Source organism: Cupressus sempervirens, chromosome 5 (genome assembly GCF_028749045.1).
Source record: "Cupressus sempervirens isolate cs-2001-9-10 chromosome 5, ASM2874904v1, whole genome shotgun sequence".
NCBI lineage: Eukaryota > Viridiplantae > Streptophyta > Pinopsida > Cupressales > Cupressaceae > Cupressus > Cupressus sempervirens.
In genome coordinates this window covers 1,045,807,620-1,045,830,306 of record NC_143122.1, presented here as the reverse complement: position 1 = coordinate 1,045,830,306, position 22,687 = coordinate 1,045,807,620, and the positions used below count along the sequence as shown (strand labels likewise).

Genomic DNA, 22,687 nt, shown 5'->3' with positions numbered 1-22,687 from the left:
AAATCTAAAAAAAATTCTCCCTTGCTGTAGCACACAATCTGCAGTCCAGAAGCCAGAAAGAATGGAACCCTCTCCACCTTTGCTATTGGCATATTTATTATCTTCTCATTTTCTCGTGAAAACTCATCAATTTCCCTAACTGAATCTTGAAAAACCTTATGACTTCCCATTTCCTTTTAATATTTTCAATGTCTCCTTTCTCAATGTTTTTATATGATTATAAACATTGTCTTATATTTTTGCTAATATAAGGCCCCTATAATATATGCATGATGACAAGTGGCATTTGCTAGTGACAGAGTGCTGATCTGACAGTAGTGCACTAAAACACCTATAACTTTTGATCCATACATAATAAAGAAAACCGCTTGGAGAGATTTTATATAATTAGGATTTTTGAAACATATCCAAAATTTACCTTGATCCAACAGTTGGATTAGAAGATATAGCCCCCGTAAAAAGACTTTTTTTCTTGTCATCTGTATTTGTTACTGTCATTACTAATCTGATATAAGTGCAAACAGGAACCCATAACTTTTGATCCACAATTAATCTTACCAAACCCTTTGGAGAAAATTTCTAGAACTAGAATTTACAACACATATCCAATATTTAGATCAATCCAATGGTTATATTGTGAGATACAACCCCCATAATATGACTATTTTACTATGATCTGGATATTGTCACTGTCATTTCTGATCCAATAGTGTCGCACTCACAAACCTGTAAATTTTGATCCATAAATAATCTGACAAAACTATTTGGATATGATTTAGAAAACTAGTTTTCTTCAAACATATCTGAAAATGAGAATGATCCAACGGTTATATTGATATTTATACCCCCCGCACTAAGACTATTATTCTAGCTTCCTGCAAATTTGTTGTCATAGAAATTACAGCAGCTTCTTCTAGCAATATTTGCAAATACATGACTTCCACCTCTTGAAAAGGTAATGAGGAATGATGAGACCCTATGAAAATAATCCCCCTTATGATCTATATAATTTTGATATTGTGTTCATGAGAGATGTTATCAAACAGGCAATTTGCAGTTAAAACTTTTCTGATAATTTGGAGAGAAGACCGCCAGTTTGCCCCAATTACAGAACCTCGAATTTGTAACCCAAGACTTGAATTTTGAAAATTTGATCTTTGGACTATTGGATTTCCAAACTTTTCTTGTGTAGAATGGATCATTTGTACCACTGAACCACTTTGAACTACTTCGAACTTCAGTTCGAAGTGGTTCAAACTCTACACTTGAAGTTTTAAAATTGTGACCACCTTGGGTAGTAACACAATTTTGTGGGGATAAGAAGTTGATTTTTTTATGCTTTTGTGTAGCTCATGAGTGTGGTGGAGTGGTGGAAATTTTGTGTAGCCTTTGTTATCAATAGGATCTTATGCTTCTATTATTTGAACAGATGTTTAGTTGGTGCACGAGAGCTTGTGTTAAGATTTATGTGGTTTCATGAATGGCTATGATGATATAGTTTCATCAGTTTGAATCTTGTAAGGTCTTCATCAAGTGAGAGATTGTTAGGGTAACATGACTTAGCCTTACCACAATTTATTGCTTTATTTGTGCTTTCTTGGAAAGTTTCTAAATGAAGATGGATTCTTCCATAAGAAAATACTTGGAGTAGAAAAATAGAAAGCTTCTATTTTCTGGTGAATTATTCTCTTATGCTTTCTTTTATGCAAGGTTTGTGCATAAGGAAGTTTCTAAAATAATTTATAGATGCATTGAATATAGATGCTTTAGAAACTATTTCCTCTTGTATGAAAATTCTATAAGTACAAAACATTGTTGTAGAGAATTAAGAGACATATGAGAAGTTATTTGCACAAGGTCATGCTATTAGATTTTTTCTAGAATAGAGCAAGATGTAAATCTTCATGTGAAGGCTTAAATTGTATTATAACTTGTTGTTGAATAATCCATTAGCTTGTTGTATATTTGTGTTCTCTATTCTGTCTCATTCTTCTAGTTCTATGATTGTAGAATAATAATTTGTATGTCATAATGCTATTGAAATTTATATAGATCGATAAATTGCAATCACTTTCCTTTAAAGTTTTAATTGTGGCAAATCAACTATGTTTGTTTCTGCTTTTATATCATAGTAGTATGCACTTGTATTTTCTTATTAGAAGTTGTTCAAGGAACTATTGGATACAAGATGTGCATACTGATCTCATATGACTTTATGGGGTGCTCTCATTTCTTTTCAAATCTTGATAGATAGATGATGTGTTCTTGTAGGTAAATATCGTTGTGCTTATGAATGGTTCACCAAATTAAAGTTTCAATGTACCAAATTTTTTAGTAGGGTGATATAAAAGAGAACACTTAGCATGTGTGCCTTCTAAAATGTTGAGTTCTTATATCTTGAACTTAATATCTGACACAGGTTTAATATTAGTTACTTCCTGTTGTCCAATTTAAAATATCAGGAGTGTTAAAGTCTTTGATAAAAACCAAACTTATAAAACATCAAAAATAGTGCAATTTGAATATGAAAAGAATGCACATTAAAATAAATAATAATAAAAGTGAACAAACACTTAGACTCCTTAGATGTATGGTTACATTTTGTTGTAACCTCATAAATTTTTCTCTTCTATGAATTGAATGGAAGTGTATGAACTATGTTGGAAGTTGTTGTACTATAAAAATTGAATGTATTTATTACTTATGTGCATGATTGATAGAGTAGTATAGACTATGTTGAAGGTTTTTCTTTCCTATATAAATGAATAGCATTGAACTCTTAGATAATGATGTGATGATTCTGGAGTGACATTTATTGGAAACAATTGGTTAAGAAGTTTCAAAAGAAGATGTTTTGATTCTCTTTTGTAGATATGAAAATTTCCTTATGTAAATGGTGCATTGAAAATATTGAACCACTTGAAGAGATATTGGTAGGATTATGAACTTGGTATATGGAATGATTACATTTCTGAATATGTGTAGAATGCACATGTGAATCATGATGGGTTACGCATTGAGTGAGAATATTTGCATTGGATTTTCTATGTATGAAATGGCCTTATATTTACAAGACATGTTTTTGAAGACTTCAATATGTTACATCAGTAATAGAATGTGAATGTATCATGTAGCACATACTTCATTACTCTCATAGTTTTCCTTGTTTAGACTTTCTCATTGTTGGGTTGGGTATCTTTCATGCCTAAAAAGATTTTGGAGAAGCTTAACAACTTTGTGGCAGGATGGTAAAGTACTTCTACAATATTCTCACCCCCCTTATGTTCTTGGACAAGTTTTGAAATAGCTTGATCAACAGGTTTGATAGTAATCAGTTTATGGTTTGTTTAGAACATTTCATTTTTATCTCCTTTCTTTATATATATTTCTTTTTAGATAAATTATTGTTGATTGGTCGATATTCAAATGACCTTAACTCTTGTAGACTTTTCGCATTTTATGGAGATTACTGATGTGGTGTTGGTTTTGTAGGGCAGTCTTCACAATAATATTAGGAGAAGCATGCTAGTAGTGTGTACCTAATTTCACATATCTAAATATTTTGAATGGTACTTCAGATTTCAATTATTAATTTTGGTTGTCTTCATAAGTGAGTTAATTTCTTATAGCTATTATTCTAGTTTTTGGGTACCAGTGACACACATTGTGAGATTTGTTATGCATGCAACGGTTGAAAAGAGGTAATTCCAAAGTGTCGTTTGATGCCTACTAAAAATGCTGCAATAACCTTGAACTACAACAACTTCAAAAATTGTCAATACTTATACACAAAGTTCTCATAACCATTGGAAAATTCTTATTACTTGAAATATAAATAGATGATTATTAATACATGATATATTAATTAATAGACTTTTATTTATCAATTTTTTGATTTCTTTAATACTACTCATTGAAAGATAAATGAGAAAGAAATGTATAATAAGTGAAATATTAGCAATAATTGATACTCTCGATAAATACAAAAATTTGTTGAAAAAACACTTAAAGATAAAAAGCCACGAATAAAAGTTGTTCAACATTGCTCACTGCACAATCAATACTAGTTCAACTAATTGTGACTTTTACATAAACATTTATAGAATTTCGATCTCTTCCATAACTATACTTTGCTATCACTTTGGTATACTAATGCCTTCCATGTTTATAGAGTGAATTAATAACACTGAATTACACAAACAGAAATGAGAATACCAATCCTCCAACAAAATAAGAAATCCATAGAATACCAAAGAGTCAAATAATCATTTTGTGTACACATATGTGATGTCATCATACAAGTTGGCTCTTCGGAAACTTCTCTACTGCCACACGTGAAACAAAAGGAAGAATAAAGAGGACCACAAGAGCTGTTTACTCCCACTCGCTTTCTTCTTATTTTATTGCAAACTAGTTTGTTTACAGTTTTTATAACTTTGTCAAGACTCTTCTAGAGATTTGAAAACTAGGATAAGACTACAAAGAAAAATTGTTTATTACAAAGAAAACAGTCATCAAGTTCAAATCCTGACAAACGAAAAGTAAACAATGGCTGCAAAATTATAATACATGAATTATTCTGGTCGGTTGGATGAATATAAAGTTGATCAGTCTTATTATTATTTCTTTATTGATAGAGTCCAGTATTCTTAAATTTCCACGACATTTCTAAGTCCCTTCGGTGAAGCAGGTATAGTAAGACTTCCAACAAGTTTGAATATATCTATATAGATACAATCATGAATATATATAGAGAGATAGATAGATATGATGAACAAGAGCGTGGTGCAGAGCAGAGTTAGAAGGAAGGGATTGGAGATGATGAAAAGAGTGCACATATTTCAAGTTATGGGCATTTTAATGGCTGCAAGTTTAGAAGTTGCAGTTCAGAAAGAGAGTGTGAATGTAGGGGTGATATTGGATTCAACTTCATGGCCAGGAAAGATAGCAAAAACTGCCATGAAGTTAGCGGTAGATGATGTGAATGAATCTCAAATACTCAATGGCACTGAATTGTGTCTTCTCTTGAAAGAGGCAAAAACACCGCTTGAAAGCACTTCTGCAGGTACTTTGATTTAAGAATGGTTATTCAGACTTTATATATGACATCTTAGAAGTTTCTTCGTTTCTCTTTGATTCATATAAATATTCTATTTTTCAAATTACTGGTTTTTCTTTTTTACAGTTAGATATAGACTAACCACTAATAGTGAAACAATGAAACCTTTTGATTGATTTTTATTTATTTATTTGATCTCCTTTGTATTTTGAATAATGTTCATAATTGCTAATAAGAAAACGATGAAATCTTTTATTGAAAGAGTTTTGTTTCATCTCATTAGTAGTTTAAGTATTGTGATATTGCTATCAATATTTAAGTGTGTAGTTTTAGAGTCAAACCCATTGACCTATAACAATATCACAATTTGACTTGTTGTATAAATTGTTTCCTAAGTTTAAGTATTGTCTATAATTACTAACGGTAAAATGATGAAATCTTTAATTGAATTATAGTTTAAATAATGTTCAGAATTATTAATAGTCAAACAGTAAATCTTTCATTGAAAGAGTTTTCTTTGATCTTTATGGTAGCTTTTCATTGAATACGATCTTTCAATCTTTTTAAGATAGCTCATATTTGATATATGTCATTCGATTTTTATTAATCTTTCTATTATAGATTTTAAGACTAATAGTTTAATACTAATTTATCTAAATTTTAGTCATAGAATTCAATAATATATTCTTTTATGAGTCATTTCAATTCACCAGTCATAAAATGTCCAAAACATACTTATTTGAAAAAATGTATTACATATATAATTAATAAAATAATTCTTCATGTAAAACTTCAGAACTTTGAAATTTTCTTAATTGTTCTTGTAATGTTTTTAACTTTTTTTGACGAAGAAGAAGATCATAAAAATATTAATGATGTGGGTTTCGGGTGGGGTCCTCTCATACATACTCTAGTGTGCATGGTAAACTAGGGTTTAGGTTCCCCTTCACACCTTCCCATTCTCCTACTATTATTGCCACCTATTGATCTTTATTTCTAATAGTGTTGAAGTGGACATTGATTCTATATGAAATTTAAAGTTATGATTGCATACATATGCTCCTATTTTTTTTTCAATATGTTTGATTTTATTTCCATTCAAACACATATCTAATTCTTTTAAATGTGACATGCTTTTATGGGTGAGTGCAGCTATTGATCTTCTAACACACACTACCAATAATGAAGTAGTGGCATTGATAGAAGCAGAAGCATCCAAAACCCAACCTTTTTTATTAGATCTCGGAGAGGCAACCAACATTCCAGTTCTCTCACTCTCCATCACAAGTCCTACCCACTCCCATCATAAATTTCCATATTTTGTTCGCATGTCACACACTCTTACCATTCAAATGAAAGCCATTGCAACCTTGATTAAGCATTATGGTTGGAGAAGCATTGCAGTTCTTTACTCAGATAATTACTTTGGTTTAGTAGCCATGCCCTCGTTGCATGATGCTCTTCAAGATCTTGACATCGAAATTTCATATACCTCAATTATTTCTTCAACTGCACATAGACCAAAGATAAGGGAAGAGCTTCATAAACTCAAGGAAATAGAACCAAGAGTTTATGTTGTTCATGCACCTTTTTCTCTAGCCATGAATGTTTTCATGGAGGCCCAGGAGATGGGAATGATGGATTCTGGTTATGTGTGGATCACAACCCAAGGATTTACTAGTCTTTGGGATTATGCACTAAATTCTTCTACAATCTCATCTATGCAAGGTCTCCTTGGGATTAAAACCCATCTCCCAAATTCTAAAAAGTTGAAGGATTTCACTCAAAGGTGGGAACGACAATTTAGACTTGACAACCCCAACACAAAAAATATTGAGTTGAATTCATATGGTTTATTAGCTTATGATACAGTGCTTACGATAGCTCAAGCAATTGGAAAGATGGAAATGACTGCAAGTTTAAGTTTTGTGACACCTTCAACTAGTCTTGGAACAATTGCAAATGCGACAATCAAATTATTTCAAGAAGGAAGAAACCTTTTGCAAGAAATCATCTTAGCAGATTTTGATGGTTTAAGTGGACGTGTTAAATTCCATGATGGGGAAATGCATGGGTCTGGTTATGAGATAGTGAATGTTGTGGGAAAGAGCTATCAAATAGTTGGGTATTGGTCATTTAATTCATCAAAGTTGTTCAAAACTCCATATTTTTGTGATGAAGGGCTTCAAGCTGTGATTTGGCCAGGTGGGTCTTTCATAGTCCCTCGTGGTTGGGCAATACCAAATAGACTAAGGATTGCAGTTCCTAGAAAAGCTGGTTGGGAGGAATTTGTTAATGTGTCACTAGATCCAACAAGTCATGCACCTACCATCACCGGGTTCTCCATTAGCGTATTTCAAGCAGTTGCGAAAATTGTTGACCCTCAATTGATGTATGATTTCATTCCATACCCTGAGAGCAATACTTATTCAGACAATTACTCTTATGAAGAACTCATCATGCAAGTGTATCTTAAGGTGTGTTTTTCTTTCAATCTTAAATATTTCAAAAATATAAGAGATTCTATTAATTCAAAACTTAATCCTATTTAGACTACTAAAATCATGATTTAGAGTTTAGTTCCTAGTTATATGGTGAGATTTTAATAGCATCTTTTGCAATATGTAATGGATCTTATATTATACAAGGTATTGTTTAAATTAAGAATTGATCCTATACCATTCATCATGATTAAATTGAGAATTGAGCTTCTAACCTTCTTTTCCTCTTTTAGATGTCATTTTGAAGAGAAATAGAGAATTACCAATCACTATTTGAACACAATTTTTCTTTTGTTGGCTTTGATAGAAATATGATGCAGTTGTGGGTGATGTTACTATTACTGCAAATCGAAGTAAAATTGTGGATTTCACACAACCATATACAGAAACGGGTTTAGTGATGGTGGCTCCCACTACCATAAAGGAGGAAGCCAACAATGCTTGGACATTCCTACAACCATTTACTCCAGCACTATGGGCAACAACAATTGTGTTTCTTATATATACTGGACTAGTGGTGTGGTTCCTAGAACATAAAACAAATCCTGACTTTAGGGGAAGTCCCCTAACCCAAGTGGTCACTCTATTTTGGTATTACATCTATCATTTTCTCCTTACTTAATTCTTTTATTTCTCTATATTTATATTTAATTATTTGTATAACTAAATTTCATTTTAATTCTTTTAGGTTTGCGTTCTCGGCTATGTTTTATGCCCATAGTAAGAATTTCCTTTCTCCTCAAATTTTACATTTAGACAATTGCTTAAATAAAATTCACTATTTATTTTACTTGTAAATGGTACCCATTAAGCATTTATTTTCTATTTAGTATTGAAGATTGAACATGCTTAAAGAACAAACAATAGGTTTTTACATGTAAATAACACATACTAAGCATTCCTTTTCTATTTAATGTAAGCTAAATTAGAAAATATTAAGCTCCAACTTGTTAGTTTCAAACAAATTAAGCATTGAATTATTTAAGTGGTTCATCTCAAATCATTCTATATTTCTAACAAGACCTATCTATTGGTTTCCTTTTATATAAATAATTCAAGCTTACCAATGAATGTATCATATCGAAAAAACTAAAATGATTTTGGATATATCTTTATTTTTATAATACTCATTTTCTATTCTTTATTAATGTGTACATATTGCATTTTGCAGAAGAGAGTATCAATAATAGTTTGAGTCGACTAGTTGTCGTAGCTTGGCTATTTGTAGCATTTGTTTTAACGTCAAGCTATACAGCTAATCTTGCTTCAAGATTGACTGCTCAACAAATAACACCAATTGTAGATGTATTTGGTAACTATAAATTGGGCTACCGTAGTTCATATGTTGGGAGCTTTCTAACTCATGATTCAAGAGTGGCCAATATAAATCTAGAACCATATTCATCACGAAAGGCATATAAGGAAGCTTTGTCAAAAGGTGCAAAGAACGGAGGAGTGGATGCCATTTTAGATGAAATCCCATTTGTTCGTGCCTTCCTTTCTATTGAATGTGGCTATTCGATGGTGGGAAACACATATCAAAGTGGTGGCTTTGGATTTGTGAGTTTACTTTACTATATGTGTGCACATTTTTCTATTTTGGATGTATAATTAGTGTTTAACTATTGTGATTTTTTTTTAGGTTTTTCGCAAAGGATCTCCTTTGGTGAAAGAATTTTCTATGGGGATTTTAAACCTTTCAGAAAGTGATAAGTTTGAAGAGCTTAAATCTACATATTTCAATGATACACTTAAAAAGTGTCCTGATCCATCACAAGATTTGAGAAGGTTGGATGTTGGAAGCTTTTGGGGATTGTATCTCATTACAGGAACAATATCATCTATGTCTTTAATTTTTTTCTTTTCACAAGCTTATTATTCAAGGAAAAATATTAGGATGTTCAAATCTATCAAATATTTTACAAAGTATATATATCAAGAGCAAGTTTCACCCCAGATTTTCTCATTGGAAATTCTACCAGAGAAGAATAACTCTTCAAATACAAAGGAGGGTTTAGGTGAACATTATAAATTAGATGTGAGTGTTTTAAATTATACAAGACAAAATGTGATGACTCAAACATCCTCATTTGCAAATCACGAGATAATAGATGAGATCTCATCTAGACAAATCCATGCAGGAGAAAAAGTTTCCATGAGTTGCTCTCTAGACATAGCCATTACAAAGTGAAGAAAAAAAATAAAGTTGTATTTGTATATAATAAGATATGATGTAATTATTTGGCATATCTTTTTATAGGTCTTTCATTGTTTCATTTAAAATATTGTAATCAACTAGTGACTAATAATGTTATTTCTCTATTTTCTGCTAACAAGTTTGTCCCCTTAGTTTAATTATTACTTGGACTCTTATTTTCCACAATGAGAATTTTTTAATTAGCAATAACTTGGTGAACCATGAAGGATTCTCCTCTGAATTTTGTATAGGTACAACTCCCTAATATAGATTTTCAATGAATGAATGAATTTGAATTTAAATCATATAACTTTAACCATAAAGTACAAATCTATTTAATTGATATCCACCACATCAACATATAGGGATCCAAAACATGCATAATAATTAAAGTTGAATTAATTTTCTTGCTAAGACTCATAGATATTTTGTGATACTCATCAAATTATTCCTAAACAATCACAACTAAAGACAAGAAAGCATGTCAAAAACACTAATTTTCAATCTAAACTATGACAATTTTGAATTGATTGAAATAAGATCCACATATAAATCCTTAATTCATACTCTTTCAAAGAAATAGATTTAGAATCTAACTTAAAGTACTATTAATTTTCATTCAAAGACAATAAATTGACTTCAAACAACAAAAAGTAATAAGCACATAATTTTTTTTTGTTAAAATATTAGAACCCCATGTCTATCTCATGATTGTGTATATATTAGTATTTTACAACATCATCAAATGAAATTATTGGATTTTCATAATTAACCATAGTTTCTAAGAAGGATAAACTTCCCATGATCTTGTGGATTGGGTTATATGCATTGGTGTGGCCTATATAACCTTTTATTCTTTAGACAAACCTGTGAACTGTTGAATAGCTTGGATGTTTAAAATATTTACATGGGTAATTCTCTACTTCTACACACCCTTCTCCCACTTAATCACCTTGATCTTTACCATGTAGGTAGGTAATTATCTTACAAACACATAAAGAAGGGCCTCTATCTATGACAATTTTAAAAACTCCTCAATCATTAGCATATTTTCTTCTTATCTTTCTTGATTTCTTCCTTTATACTAAATAGAGTCTAGCATTCTTGTCTTTTTAAATCATGCTATTTTTATCAATTTATGACACAAGATTGTACCTAAGTTCATCCAGTAGACACTGGGTAATTTTACTAAGTTCTTTTATCAAGCTTTGAATATTCAACTTTCCCCTACTTAAGTATTGAATTGTGCCACTCCATATTCTTCTTGCATATTTAAAGTATATTATCATCCACCATGTTGGAGGGATCCTCAATTAGGAACATGGCTACACTATATTTCTAGAATACATTAACATATATTACTACATTTGGCCATTTAATTTCTTCTTTCTACTAGACCGATGTTTGTGAACCTAAATTCCTAGTAGTTGTGATAATTTTTTCATTAATTTTCTTATATTCAACAATGTAGGTCTTCCCCTATTGGGTTATGCCTTCTATCCACTCATCAAATACTAACACAATCATCCTCCCCCTTTGCTCTATTTGTATATTGAGATATTTTGCGGTATATACCAAAGGGTGATATTGTTGATAGATGGTTAGGTAGTTGGTGTTACAAGCTAGAGTTGTCGTTGCATCAAAAGATCAACCTATTAATGCTCGATATAACCACTAGACTTCTAGAAAATTAATCCATGTCATGAATTCTAAAGGGGAAGGCTAGCGATTAGTCCAACCATTCCCCCCTTAACATTACCCATGACCAAGCTCTGATACCACTTACATTAGAAGTTAGAGTTGTCACTGCACCAAAAGATGAACATGTTAATGCCTGACACAACCACTAGACTTATAGAACAAAGGAGGTGGTTAAGCCATGTCATGAATCCTGAAGGGGAAGGTTGGAAATTAGTCTAATGATTGGAACTTGGAATGATTGCTTCTATGTTGCATTCATGACTTGGCTTATCATTTATGTCAACATATATGTATTCTAGTATGCATTAGATAGAGTTTCAATACATCACAAAGGAATATTTGACCAATAAGGTTTGGGTATGGAGAATTAAGCTATGCGAGATTATATTAGTGTCCATTGATGTATTCAGATGCTACATCTATGCTCTCTAATGTTAATACAAAGATTCATATGAGTTACAATTGATTTAATGAAGGTAGGTACAAGCCAATTTGCATGAAATAATTTACTAGTAAATTAGTTGTATCTATTAAGAGAGATGGAATAAAGTTAAATGATCTTAAATTGTGGTTGAAGAGCTATCCATAATTCTATGTTTTGGTAGAAGATATCAAAATTCATTCTATGGAGGTTGTGTAATATGTTCAGTGGAAACTAACTTTTGTGATAGGATTTATTTTGGAAGTTGTAAAGCATATAGTAGCATGTAGAACTTAATTGTAATATCTTATTGAGGTCCTATATTACTCATTGTATATTCAAAAATCCCTTACAACCCAACTCAATTAATGATTAGGCTAAGGTATAAATGAAAGGTTATTTCCTTGGTTTTAAGTATGGTTAAGATCTTTTTTTATTGTATGTTGAGGATGTGAATTTCACTAGATCTGTAAAGTAGAGGAAGATGTTGAGAATGTTTTGAGCACTTCAAAGGAACTAAATTGGAAAAGAAGCTATTGTATTGGTTATTTTACTACTTGGGATATGTTATCTTAGAAATATGTTTTGTGTTACCATTTTGAAGCAATTTGGATAGTGAGTTCAATTTTCTTCCTTATTGCTCCTAATAGGGGTAGAATATTTTCATAGGGATTCAAAATATCCTAATAGGGAATCAAACGTATTGATTGCATGTAAATGGATCCTAACAAGGTCATGTCCTCTTACTAGAAACTTTTATATTAGTACATCATTTATCATATACCACTATGACAAAGAATTCCCCTATGATCAAGGGTTTCCCATATTAAAAATAATTGTGTCATTGTGTATATTCTATCTCTTGGAATTATTCACTTTATTGGTTATTGAGGTTGGATTTGATAAATTAGAGTTAACTTGGATTAAGAATACAACTAATTCACCCCACTATCTTAGTTGTATTAGTGGAATCTTCTTTCTAACAATTGGCATCAGAGCATCATGTCCTTGATCAATGAGTCTAATAGCTTAAGGAGATCCAAAACATTCGAGAAGGAAATTTTGATGTTTGATGAAGAGAACTATGCTAGTTGGAAGGAAAAAATAAAAGCTCACTTTCTATGCATGGGAATTGATTACTGGATGATCATAAAGACACAAAAGAGTGTGGTGGAAGAAAATGATCTCCACTCATGTAGTGCTAAATAGAGGGAACTATTCATGTACAATTTGTATGCTAGGGAAGAATCAATTTTTGCATTTTCAAGTTCAAAATTTGTTGAGGTAAAAGGTCTACATATTTCTCATGACATTTGGAAAAAGGTTAGAAACATTTTATGAAGGGGATAAACATGTAAAGAATTCTAGTTTACAAAATTGGAAAGCTATATCTGAGAGTAAAAGAATGCAAGAAGAGGAATCAATTAGAGTGTTTTCATGGATGATCAATGAGATGTTCATAGGCATTAAAGGCCATGGAGGTTCTAAAACAAAAAATGGGATATGTTACAAAATTTTGAGATTTTGAACCCCTACTTATGAGAATAAATTATTAGCTATTAAAGAGATTATATCGGTTATCTTAAACTTTAATAGAGAAATAATGATATTGCAAGCATATGAATCAAGATTGAAACATAACTTACCTAGATCCAAGACTAGAGATAGTATACACAAGGATAAAATAGTAATAACCAAAAGTGCAAGCAATAGGGGAGATGTTACAAGAATACCGCCAAACATTAGTGAAGTAGATAATAAGATTGATGAAGCTCTATCACTAATTTAAAAGAGGGAATCAAGAGGTAAGAAATATTTTTCTTGTTGAACTTGTAAATAATTTTTTCATTTACCATATCAATGTCTTAAGAGAGAAAAGAAGGTGAAACCCAAATAGCCTTATAAATCAAAGATTGCAAAAGATTACTTCTTTGTTGATGAATATGATGATTTTGACTTCAAAGAGATAAAATTTCTAGACAATGATGATAAAAATTAAATAGGATTTATTTCTATAAATTAAGAGAGTCTTGTAAAAGAAGAAAAATACTTGTATCACATGTGGAAAAGAAAATGTTTGATTGGATAATAGATAGTGGATGTTCACATCATATGATAGGTGATAGAGATTTTTTTGAATTTAGAAGCTATGATGATGTAGTAGTTAGAGTTGGAAATAATTATTCATTTCCTATTAAGGGAAAATTATTTATTACACTTGATGGTAAAAGTAACACTAAGGATGTCTATTTTCTTGATGGATTGAAGCAAAAGCTTTTGAGTATTGGACAACTTGTAGACAAGGGATATCTTTTTGCAATTCACTAAGAAGACATGTATTATAAAAAGAAAGAATTGTGAACTAATTAGAACATGCACAAGAACCAAAGGTAATGTATTTCAATTGAATGCTATAAGGTTGACTTGTTTGGTTGCTAAGATTGATGAAGGTTGGTTGTGGAAAAAAAATATCTTATCATAAATTTTTTTATAATTTTGTGAAGATTAATAATAGTAATGCAGTGCAAGAGACTTACCAAAGATTATAAAACCTTTTAACATGATTTGCAAGGAATGTGGGATGCCTAAGAAGAAGAATAATTCCTTTCGAAGAAAACTATTCACTACATTAGTGAAATTGGATATTTTTCATATAGATTTATGTGGTCCTACAAGAACTAAATCATTCTATGGTGAAAGGTATTTCATCATTTTTATTAATGACTTTATAAGAATGATGTGGGTAGCATTTCTTAGAGAGAAATTTGAAGCATTTGAGAAATTTAAGAATTTCAAGGATAAAATTTAGAATGAAAATAGGATTGAGAATTAAATGTTTAAGATCATATAGAGGAGGATAATTTACATCAAATTAATTTAACATTTTTTGTGAGGATAATGGCATCAAGAGACAACTTTTAGCTCCTAAGACACCATAATCGAATGGGATAGAAGAAAGAATGAATAAGCCAATAAGTGAAGCATCTAGAACAATGACTATCAAAGGAAATGTGGCACATATCTACTAGAGAGAGGTATTTCACATTGTAGTATACACCATGAGTAGAGTATAGAGTAGACAAGGTATGGGTAAGACACATTATAAACTTTGGTTTGAGCATACACCTACTGTGAGATAATTTAGAATCTTTGGAAGTAAATTTTATATCAAGAGAGAGGATGACATAGGAAAGTTTGATCCTAGAAGTGATGAAGGTATATTCCTTGGTTATTCATTGAAAATCAAGGTGCGTAGATATTATAATTAGAGATTGAGAAGAATAGTTGAGAGTGCAAATCTAAGAGTTGATAAGAAATTCAAAGTATAATATAATATGCTTGACTATGATTTTGATAATGAAGAAAGTGCTAGGCAGTGGCCTAACAATCAAAATGTAGAACAAGAACTATTATATGAGATATATAATGATTTGCAAGTGTAGATTGAAGAATATAGAGATGAACCTAAAAGGATAGAGAAGAGAAAATGACACTAGAAAAAGGACACCTAGATATATTACAAGAAATTATCCTATGGAACATATCATTGCAAGTACAAAGAAAGGATTAATGACAAGGAACAAGGTAACTAAAATAATATGTTTGATTTCACAAGTTGAATCAAAGACAGTAGATGAGGCATGTAAAGATGAATATTGTATGAAGGCCATAAGAGAAGAACTTGATCATATAAAAAAGAACATGACTTGGGGAACTAGACCCTACACCTAAAGATAAGGATGCTATTGGCATAAAATAGGTATTTAGGAACAAGATGAATGTACAAAGTAAAATGGCATGAAATAAAGAAAGGCTGGTATGTAAATGTTATTCACAATAGTAATGAATTGATTTCTATTGACCCATTAATGGTCTCCCAAATGTAAATTTTTAAAATTAAATTATTCATACTTTTGAATCATGCTTTGGTAAAAATTATCCCTCTTGATCTACAACTTAATTTATGATGAGGAATATAACATAATTTGAACCCTCCTAAATTGGTTCAATCGGGTTCAATATAGTTTAAATTATATTGAGTAGGTTCAAGGTAGTTTAGTGTAGCACAATATAGCTCAAGGTAGTTCAAGATGGTTGTCACAATTTTAGTTGAGTTTTTAAGTTAACTAGTTCAATAGGTGTACCCAGTACAATAGGTTCAAAATATTAGATGTAGCTATTTCAATGCCTTTGTCAAAGAAATACTTATAAAGTATGAAGTTTGATAGAAAAGAAGGAATAGGAAAATCATTTTGGTTGTAGTTGAAATAAGGTGAAGATGATTATTAAATCATTCTTGGTAAAGGTGTCAATCACTTACCTACTCTCATTGCTTGACTTTGTCCCTTGAAAATGAAATATAAGCAAAGGCCTTGATTTTGAAGTAGTGGAAAGGATGTAACTCCTTGACCAATCCTCTTACAGATTTTCATGAACTGAGTACAAGGGATATTGAATCTGAATCCAGATTTAAAGTATATGGAATAATGAGTAATGAATATAGAATGATGATACAATATAGTTAATTGGCAATTGCCAAATTCTAGGGTTGTCACCATGGGTATAAGAGAAATATCTTTGTAGATGCCTCACATAAAATTATTGAAAGATCTCTTTTGGGTAAGTAAAGAGATTTTCTTGGCACTAGCAATCAAAAGCCTTAATGTGAAGAATGTGTTGAGAAAAAGAGGTTTTGGAAAAAGAGCAGAGTTATAGTGGTGATTATTGTATATACTAAAAGAATTAGTAAGGAGTTGTATCTATTGGTAAAGCGCAAAGAGTACACATGAAATTTTTTGGTAAAATTTCAATTCAATGATGATAGTTAACTGTTGGAATGTAATTTCCCCCTCAAACTAAATGTAAAGGCATAATAGAGGATTCTAGAGATTACTAGGTTACTGAATAGGGTTAGGTTCTAGATAATTCTAGAAAAGTCAATTTGTCTTAGGTTGGCTAATTTAGATGTTTTTGGAAACAAGCAAAGACCTCTATAAAAGAGATACAATGTAATGTTTTTTTATCAGGGCAATGAAATCATTTTATAATTTCTATAAGTGTCTATACTATGTATTTTGTGTTTAATTATTATTGTGGATCCAATCCATCCACCTCCTATCAGTTTGGTATCAGAGTTGGAAGGAAAAAATTGCTGATTAAAGAGGAAGTGATGTTTTGGTGCTACTAAATTGTGGAGGACATCTTTCATGGGAACATTATTGGAAAAAAAAAAAGAAAAAAGAAAAAAAATAAATTAAATTAAAAAAAAAAAAAATTTGTGGAGGAGAGAGAAAGTGACAAAAATAGAAAGAAAATAATAAAAAAATAGAGAAATAGGAAAAAAGGAGAAAAGAGGAATTTCTATTTTCAAGGTGCATAGGTGGCATAAGTAGAAAAATAATAAAAATAGTTGTTATTCCATTAATCGAGGTGTGTAGGTGGCATCTCAGAAGTTTGTGGAAAGTTCCTTGAATCATGCATTTAATATTTGTTGTGAAGGAAATTTAATTTTGTAATTGGGCCACATGGTGGTGCTTAGTTGTATTTAGGTGGAAATTCTAGAAGGTCGTGGATATTGTAGAAGGTTGTGGATATTGTAGAAGGTTGTTAATATTCTAGAATGTTGTGGATAAATCATCCATTGGGTGGTAAGTGCCTATTTAAGGAAGGCTTATGTCCATTTGTAATCAAGCTCTTCAAGTAGAAGCTCTTCAAGTGTAAGCTCTTGTAGTGAAGCTCTTCAAATGTAATTTCTTGTAGAAGCTCTTAGTGAGCAAATATCTCTTATATTGTAAGAATTTGGAGTCCTTTTCATTTGGAGAATATTGTAATGAATTTCAAGTATTAATGGAAGCCTTATGAAGCATTTTGTCATCTCTCTATCTCCATATTGTTGCATTTTTGGTTGTGAGTTGGTACGGGTGGTGTGGTCCATCATCAGTGGTATCCGAGCGAGAGTTCCTGAGTGTGCGGAAAGATCGTCGAATGTGAGGCAATTTGCACTAGGACCTTGAGTGGGTGAAGTTTGTCAAGAAGTTCTTGATTGTGTAGACAGATCACCGACTATGAGGCAGTTTGCACAAGGTTATTGTGTTACACTAGATTTGTCTTCTAAAGACTTGATTATGGAGAAGAGAAAGAAGAAGATGACTTTTGTGATTGAATGGATTCTAAGGATTCCTCGACTTGAGAAATTTAGAGCACAAAATCAACAATCATTGCTAGTTGATTTGCAGAAGCAAGTGAATGAATTAGAAGCTGAGTTGTAGAAACGAAGAGTATGTCACCAAAAATGAGATGTTGATAATTCCTCGGATGCAAAAAAGAAAGCTGATCCAGTGGAAGAGCAAGAGGATGAAGAGGAATTTATTTGTGAACCAGAAGTTGAAGAAGAGGAAGAGCATGAAGATGAAAAGATCTACGAACCTGAAGCAGATGAAGATGATTTGAAGATTGCAGCAATGGAGGAAAATTATAGTGCCTTCGTTGGAGATCAAGCAAGTGGAGAAGTAGTTACATGCATTGTTGATGACATGAAAGAGACAAGCAAAGATGAATATGTCAAATAGGGAAATTTCTATGACTCATGGGATGTTGCCTTTGAGATGAGTTTGAAAGATATTAATGATGGTTTACTTAAGGATCTTGTTAGTCATGTATGGTATACAAAGGAAGATTGGTATGGTATTACTAGGTTTATTACAGGTTTGATTAATTCAACAAGATTGGATGAGGATGAGATTTATACTTGGATAGTGTTCATTGAGAAGGAGCATTTTCAGCAGCAAACAGTTGTTCCAGCTAGGTGTTGGAAAAGAAGAAAGAAGGAAATATATCGGCACCGGATACTTGTTCCAGCTATGTGTTGGAGGAAGAGAAATATATATATATATATATATATATATATATATATATATGTCAACAGTGGCTACTTCATTTTGTGAATCCATATTCACAAATATTTTCCTACCATGGGAGTCGGATGCAGGAGCATCATGCATCAACAAAAAAAAAATATGTGGAAGATTTGCATGTTGGTTTTTTTGTTCCTATTGAGGTGGAAGCTTGTGGTGAAGATGAAGATGGTTGTATATCTTTCTTTTGGCATCAAAGTTTGGGACACACTTTTCTATCTACCAAGGGAGTCTGATGCAGGAGCATCTTGCATGGAAAAATTATTGGGAAAAAGAAAAAAATTGAAAAAAAAAAATTGTGGAGGAGAGAGAAAGTGACGAAAATAGAAAGAAAAAAAAAAATAGAGAAATAAAAAAAAAAGGAGAAAAGAGGAATTTCTATTTTCAAGATGCGTAGGTGGCATAAATAGAAAAATAATAAAAATAGTTGTTATTCCATTAATCGAGGTGTGTAGGTAGCATCTTAGAAGTTTGTGGAAAGTTCCTTGAATCATGCATTTAATATTTGTTGTGAAGGAAATTTAATTTTGTAATTGAGCCACATGGTGGTGCTTAGTTGTATTTAGGTGGAAATTCTAGAAGGTTGTGGATATTGTAGAAGGTTGTGAATATTCTAGAATGTTGTGGATAAATCATCCATTGGGTGGTAAGTGCCTATTTAAGGAAGGCTTATGTCCATTTGTAATCAAGCTCTTCAAGTAGAAGCTCTTCAAGTGTAAGCTTTTGTAGTGAAGCTCTTCGAATGTAATTTCTTGTAGAAGCTCTTAGTGAGCAAATATCTCTTATATTGTAAGAATTTGGAGTCCTTTTCATTTGGAGAATATTGTAATGAATTTCAAGTATTAATGGAAGCCTTATGAAGCATTTTTTCATCTCTCTATCTCCATATTGTTGCATTTTTGGTTGTGAGTTGGTATGGGTGGTGTGGTCCGTCATTAGATTTGTGTTGTAGAAAAGACAATTGTTTAGAAGAAGACCACACAAGAAGTGTTGAGGAGCTGTGAGGAAAGTAAAGAGGGCAAGTCAGAAAGAAAGCACATTATTGAGAACAATAGAATTAGTGGAAAGAAGACTTTTCATGAAGATGTTGCTTGACTTTAAGTCACCTTTTTTTTTGGCAATAGTGGAGTCATATAGTTCTCAAGTCAGTTTCGTGTCTAGGTCTAAGTCCTTCATGGTAGGCTATCCTTGTTGGGTTTTCCTTTCTCTTGCCATCTCATTTATAAACCAGGTGGTTTGGTTCAAAGTGTTGTCATGTTGGGTAAGTGATAGCTCCTAACCCAGCAAGGATATTGTGTTTTCATTGATGATCTTTTTGAGTAGAAGAATGATGATTGTGAATCATGATCTCCAAGAATTTGCAAGGAATTAGAGGAAAGTTTTCAGAAAATATGAAATAAGGACAGTATGACAGTGAGACTGTTATTGATAAGAGAAAATCAATAAAGATGTGATTGATGTTAATTTTTGAGAAATATGGGAATACTGAAGTTGAGGGTGTGGACTCAACTAATGCATGCTATGGTGGAACTGCTGCTCTATTGAACTGTGTGTTGGACACACCAAGGTCCCTTGCTATCCACTTGATTTAGTTCCATAAGCATAAATGGGTTGTGATTCTTATTCTTCTATCAAGTATTGGCATACTTAACCTCATAGATCCATTTCACCACTTTGTGGGTAAAAGTATGCTGGATGATCTGATGTATTCTCTCAAAGCAAACACAGTCCTATTTTAGGCCATTCTAGTCTCTTGTTCTTAGTACTTTTAATAGTTGTTGTAATTGATGTTGTGAAAGATGTAGTTGGTTGACCCCACCCTAATTTTTTTTGGCATGGCATACCAAATTTTGATAACATTATTAGAGGGGTTGTTTTGTTAGGTCTCATTCTTGCTCTATTTTGTTTGGTTTGTCGGTGCCATGGAAGGTCATCAGATGGTGACAAGCTTTTGGAGGGTTGCCTCTACCACTTTATGGGGCCAACTCACACACCATGGGAAGCAAAGTTTCCACAGTATCTAGAAAGAGTGGCATTGGTAGTTACATCTCATTTTCACCTTTTAGTTTTTGCTGGCATTTCACATTTGCTAAGATCCAAGAAGCTACTAGAAACTTCAACGAGTCTCAAATTCTTGGTGTTGGAGATTTTGGCAAAGTGTATGAAGGTGAGGTTGATGGTGGTACAAAGTTGCAATTAGACAGGGGAAACCTTTAGTAGAACAAGGCATCCATGAATTCCAAATAGAAATAGAAATTCTCTCCAAAATCAGGCACATGCATTTGGTTTCTCTTATTAGCTATTGTGAAGAGAATTGTGAGATGATTTTGGTTTATGATTACATGGCCAAGGGATCACTAAGAAGACACATATATAGAAACAATAATTTGATTCCTTTATCATGGAAACAATGATTAGAGATCTGTATTGGAGCTGCTTACAGTCTTCATTATCTTCACATGGGGGCTACTCACACAATCATACATCGTGAGCTTTCTATTATTCATACTGATTTGAAACTAGAAATATTGTTCTTGTATCTCTTAGTTGACTTGAGCATGAAGAGTCCCCTTTGGCGGAAAATGCCCTCAATTGTTCATTTTTTGCCGGAGAAGTCAAATGTTTATTTTTCACGAGAGAAGCCAAATTCCCATTTTCCACCAAATATGATGGACACTCATAAATGAATGATAGATATCGAGAAGGTGCTCTTGGAATTTTAGGTTCTAGCAGCATTAGGCTCTCACAAAATATGATGAGATATTGTACTACCTGGTTTGGAGATGATATGCTTTATTTTTCGAATGGAGCCACCCGAGTGGTGAGTTCTTGGCAGATGCAAGTGCTATGACACTTTCTTTGCATCATGGGCAGCGGGTAATGTTGGAGTAGAATCAAAATTTTGAAAAATGTTAGAGCAATTGCTTATCTTCACCAAAGGTGGGTTGATTCTTTGGACATGTCGAGAGCTGGGAAATGCCCTCAAAAGCTCTCCCATTGATGCTTTAATTCAGTCCTGTCTTCTAGAGGAATGATTTGCTGATGTAGCTTACCAGTATGATGCCCTTGGGGCATCTTATACACTAAAATGGACCTTTCAAAATGAGTTAAGTCTTGTTTTTGTGGCTGTTTATCAGCAAATGCTGCATCTTCTATATGTGGATGAGTTACTTGCCTTGGTAAAGCGCAAATTTGTGGAAATTTATAATCCAAAGCGAATGATTTACACAGATTTTGATTACACCTTTAGGTAGTTGTTAAAAGGGTTTGAGGCTCATGTAGAAGAAATGAAGAAAGTGAAGCAAACAGAGGTTCCCACAAAGAGACAAGGGCAAAATGAAAATCAAAAAGCTAGTACTATGGGCAAAGGAGGAAAGAGCTCAAGTCAAAATTTTTGCATGGCTGGGTTACAACCAGGAGCATTGAAACAAATTGGGAATGTTTACCAAACAATGTTGACCTGGATTGTCTTTTTGAATCATTTCCTTTCCTCTGCTCCTGTATATTTGCAGTATGTCCCACACTATTTTCTTAATTATGCAGCTCCAAATCACACTGCAAATTAGAAAATTGAAATTTGTAGCTGATGGGCTTGAGTAATCAAATCTCAAAGCTAGAGTAATTTGATTTCAAAAGCTCTTTAAGTGAATACTTCAAAGATGGATCACGGGCACGTTCTTTAATCTTTTGAGATTTATCAACACATAAATCAGCTAGCAAGAGGTCAATAGTGAGAAGGAAAATCTTCTAGATGAAAAACTTATAATCACAATGTTGATGTACATATTTTTCATGATCATTGAGATAGTTGAATGATACAGAAAAGAAGCTTTGGCAATGCTAGTTCTATTATAATTGTAAGACTTCAAGTGTCTGTAATACATCTTCAACTTG

At 32.2% G+C, this 22,687-nt stretch overlaps 1 protein-coding gene across 1 annotated transcript; it reads left to right on the top strand.

Annotated features, from left to right (window-relative positions):
* Positions 1-4,821: 4,821 nt before the first annotated feature.
* On the top strand, positions 4,822-22,047 carry LOC149559521 (glutamate receptor 2.9-like). Its single transcript, XM_089831471.1, has 7 exons — positions 4,822-5,065; positions 6,212-7,536; positions 7,868-8,151; positions 8,249-8,280; positions 8,732-9,120; positions 9,203-9,598; positions 21,931-22,047. Exons 1-7 carry the CDS (start codon positions 4,822-4,824, stop codon positions 22,045-22,047), a joined length of 2,787 nt encoding a protein of 928 aa, XP_089687597.1.
* Positions 22,048-22,687: the final 640 nt, after the last annotated feature.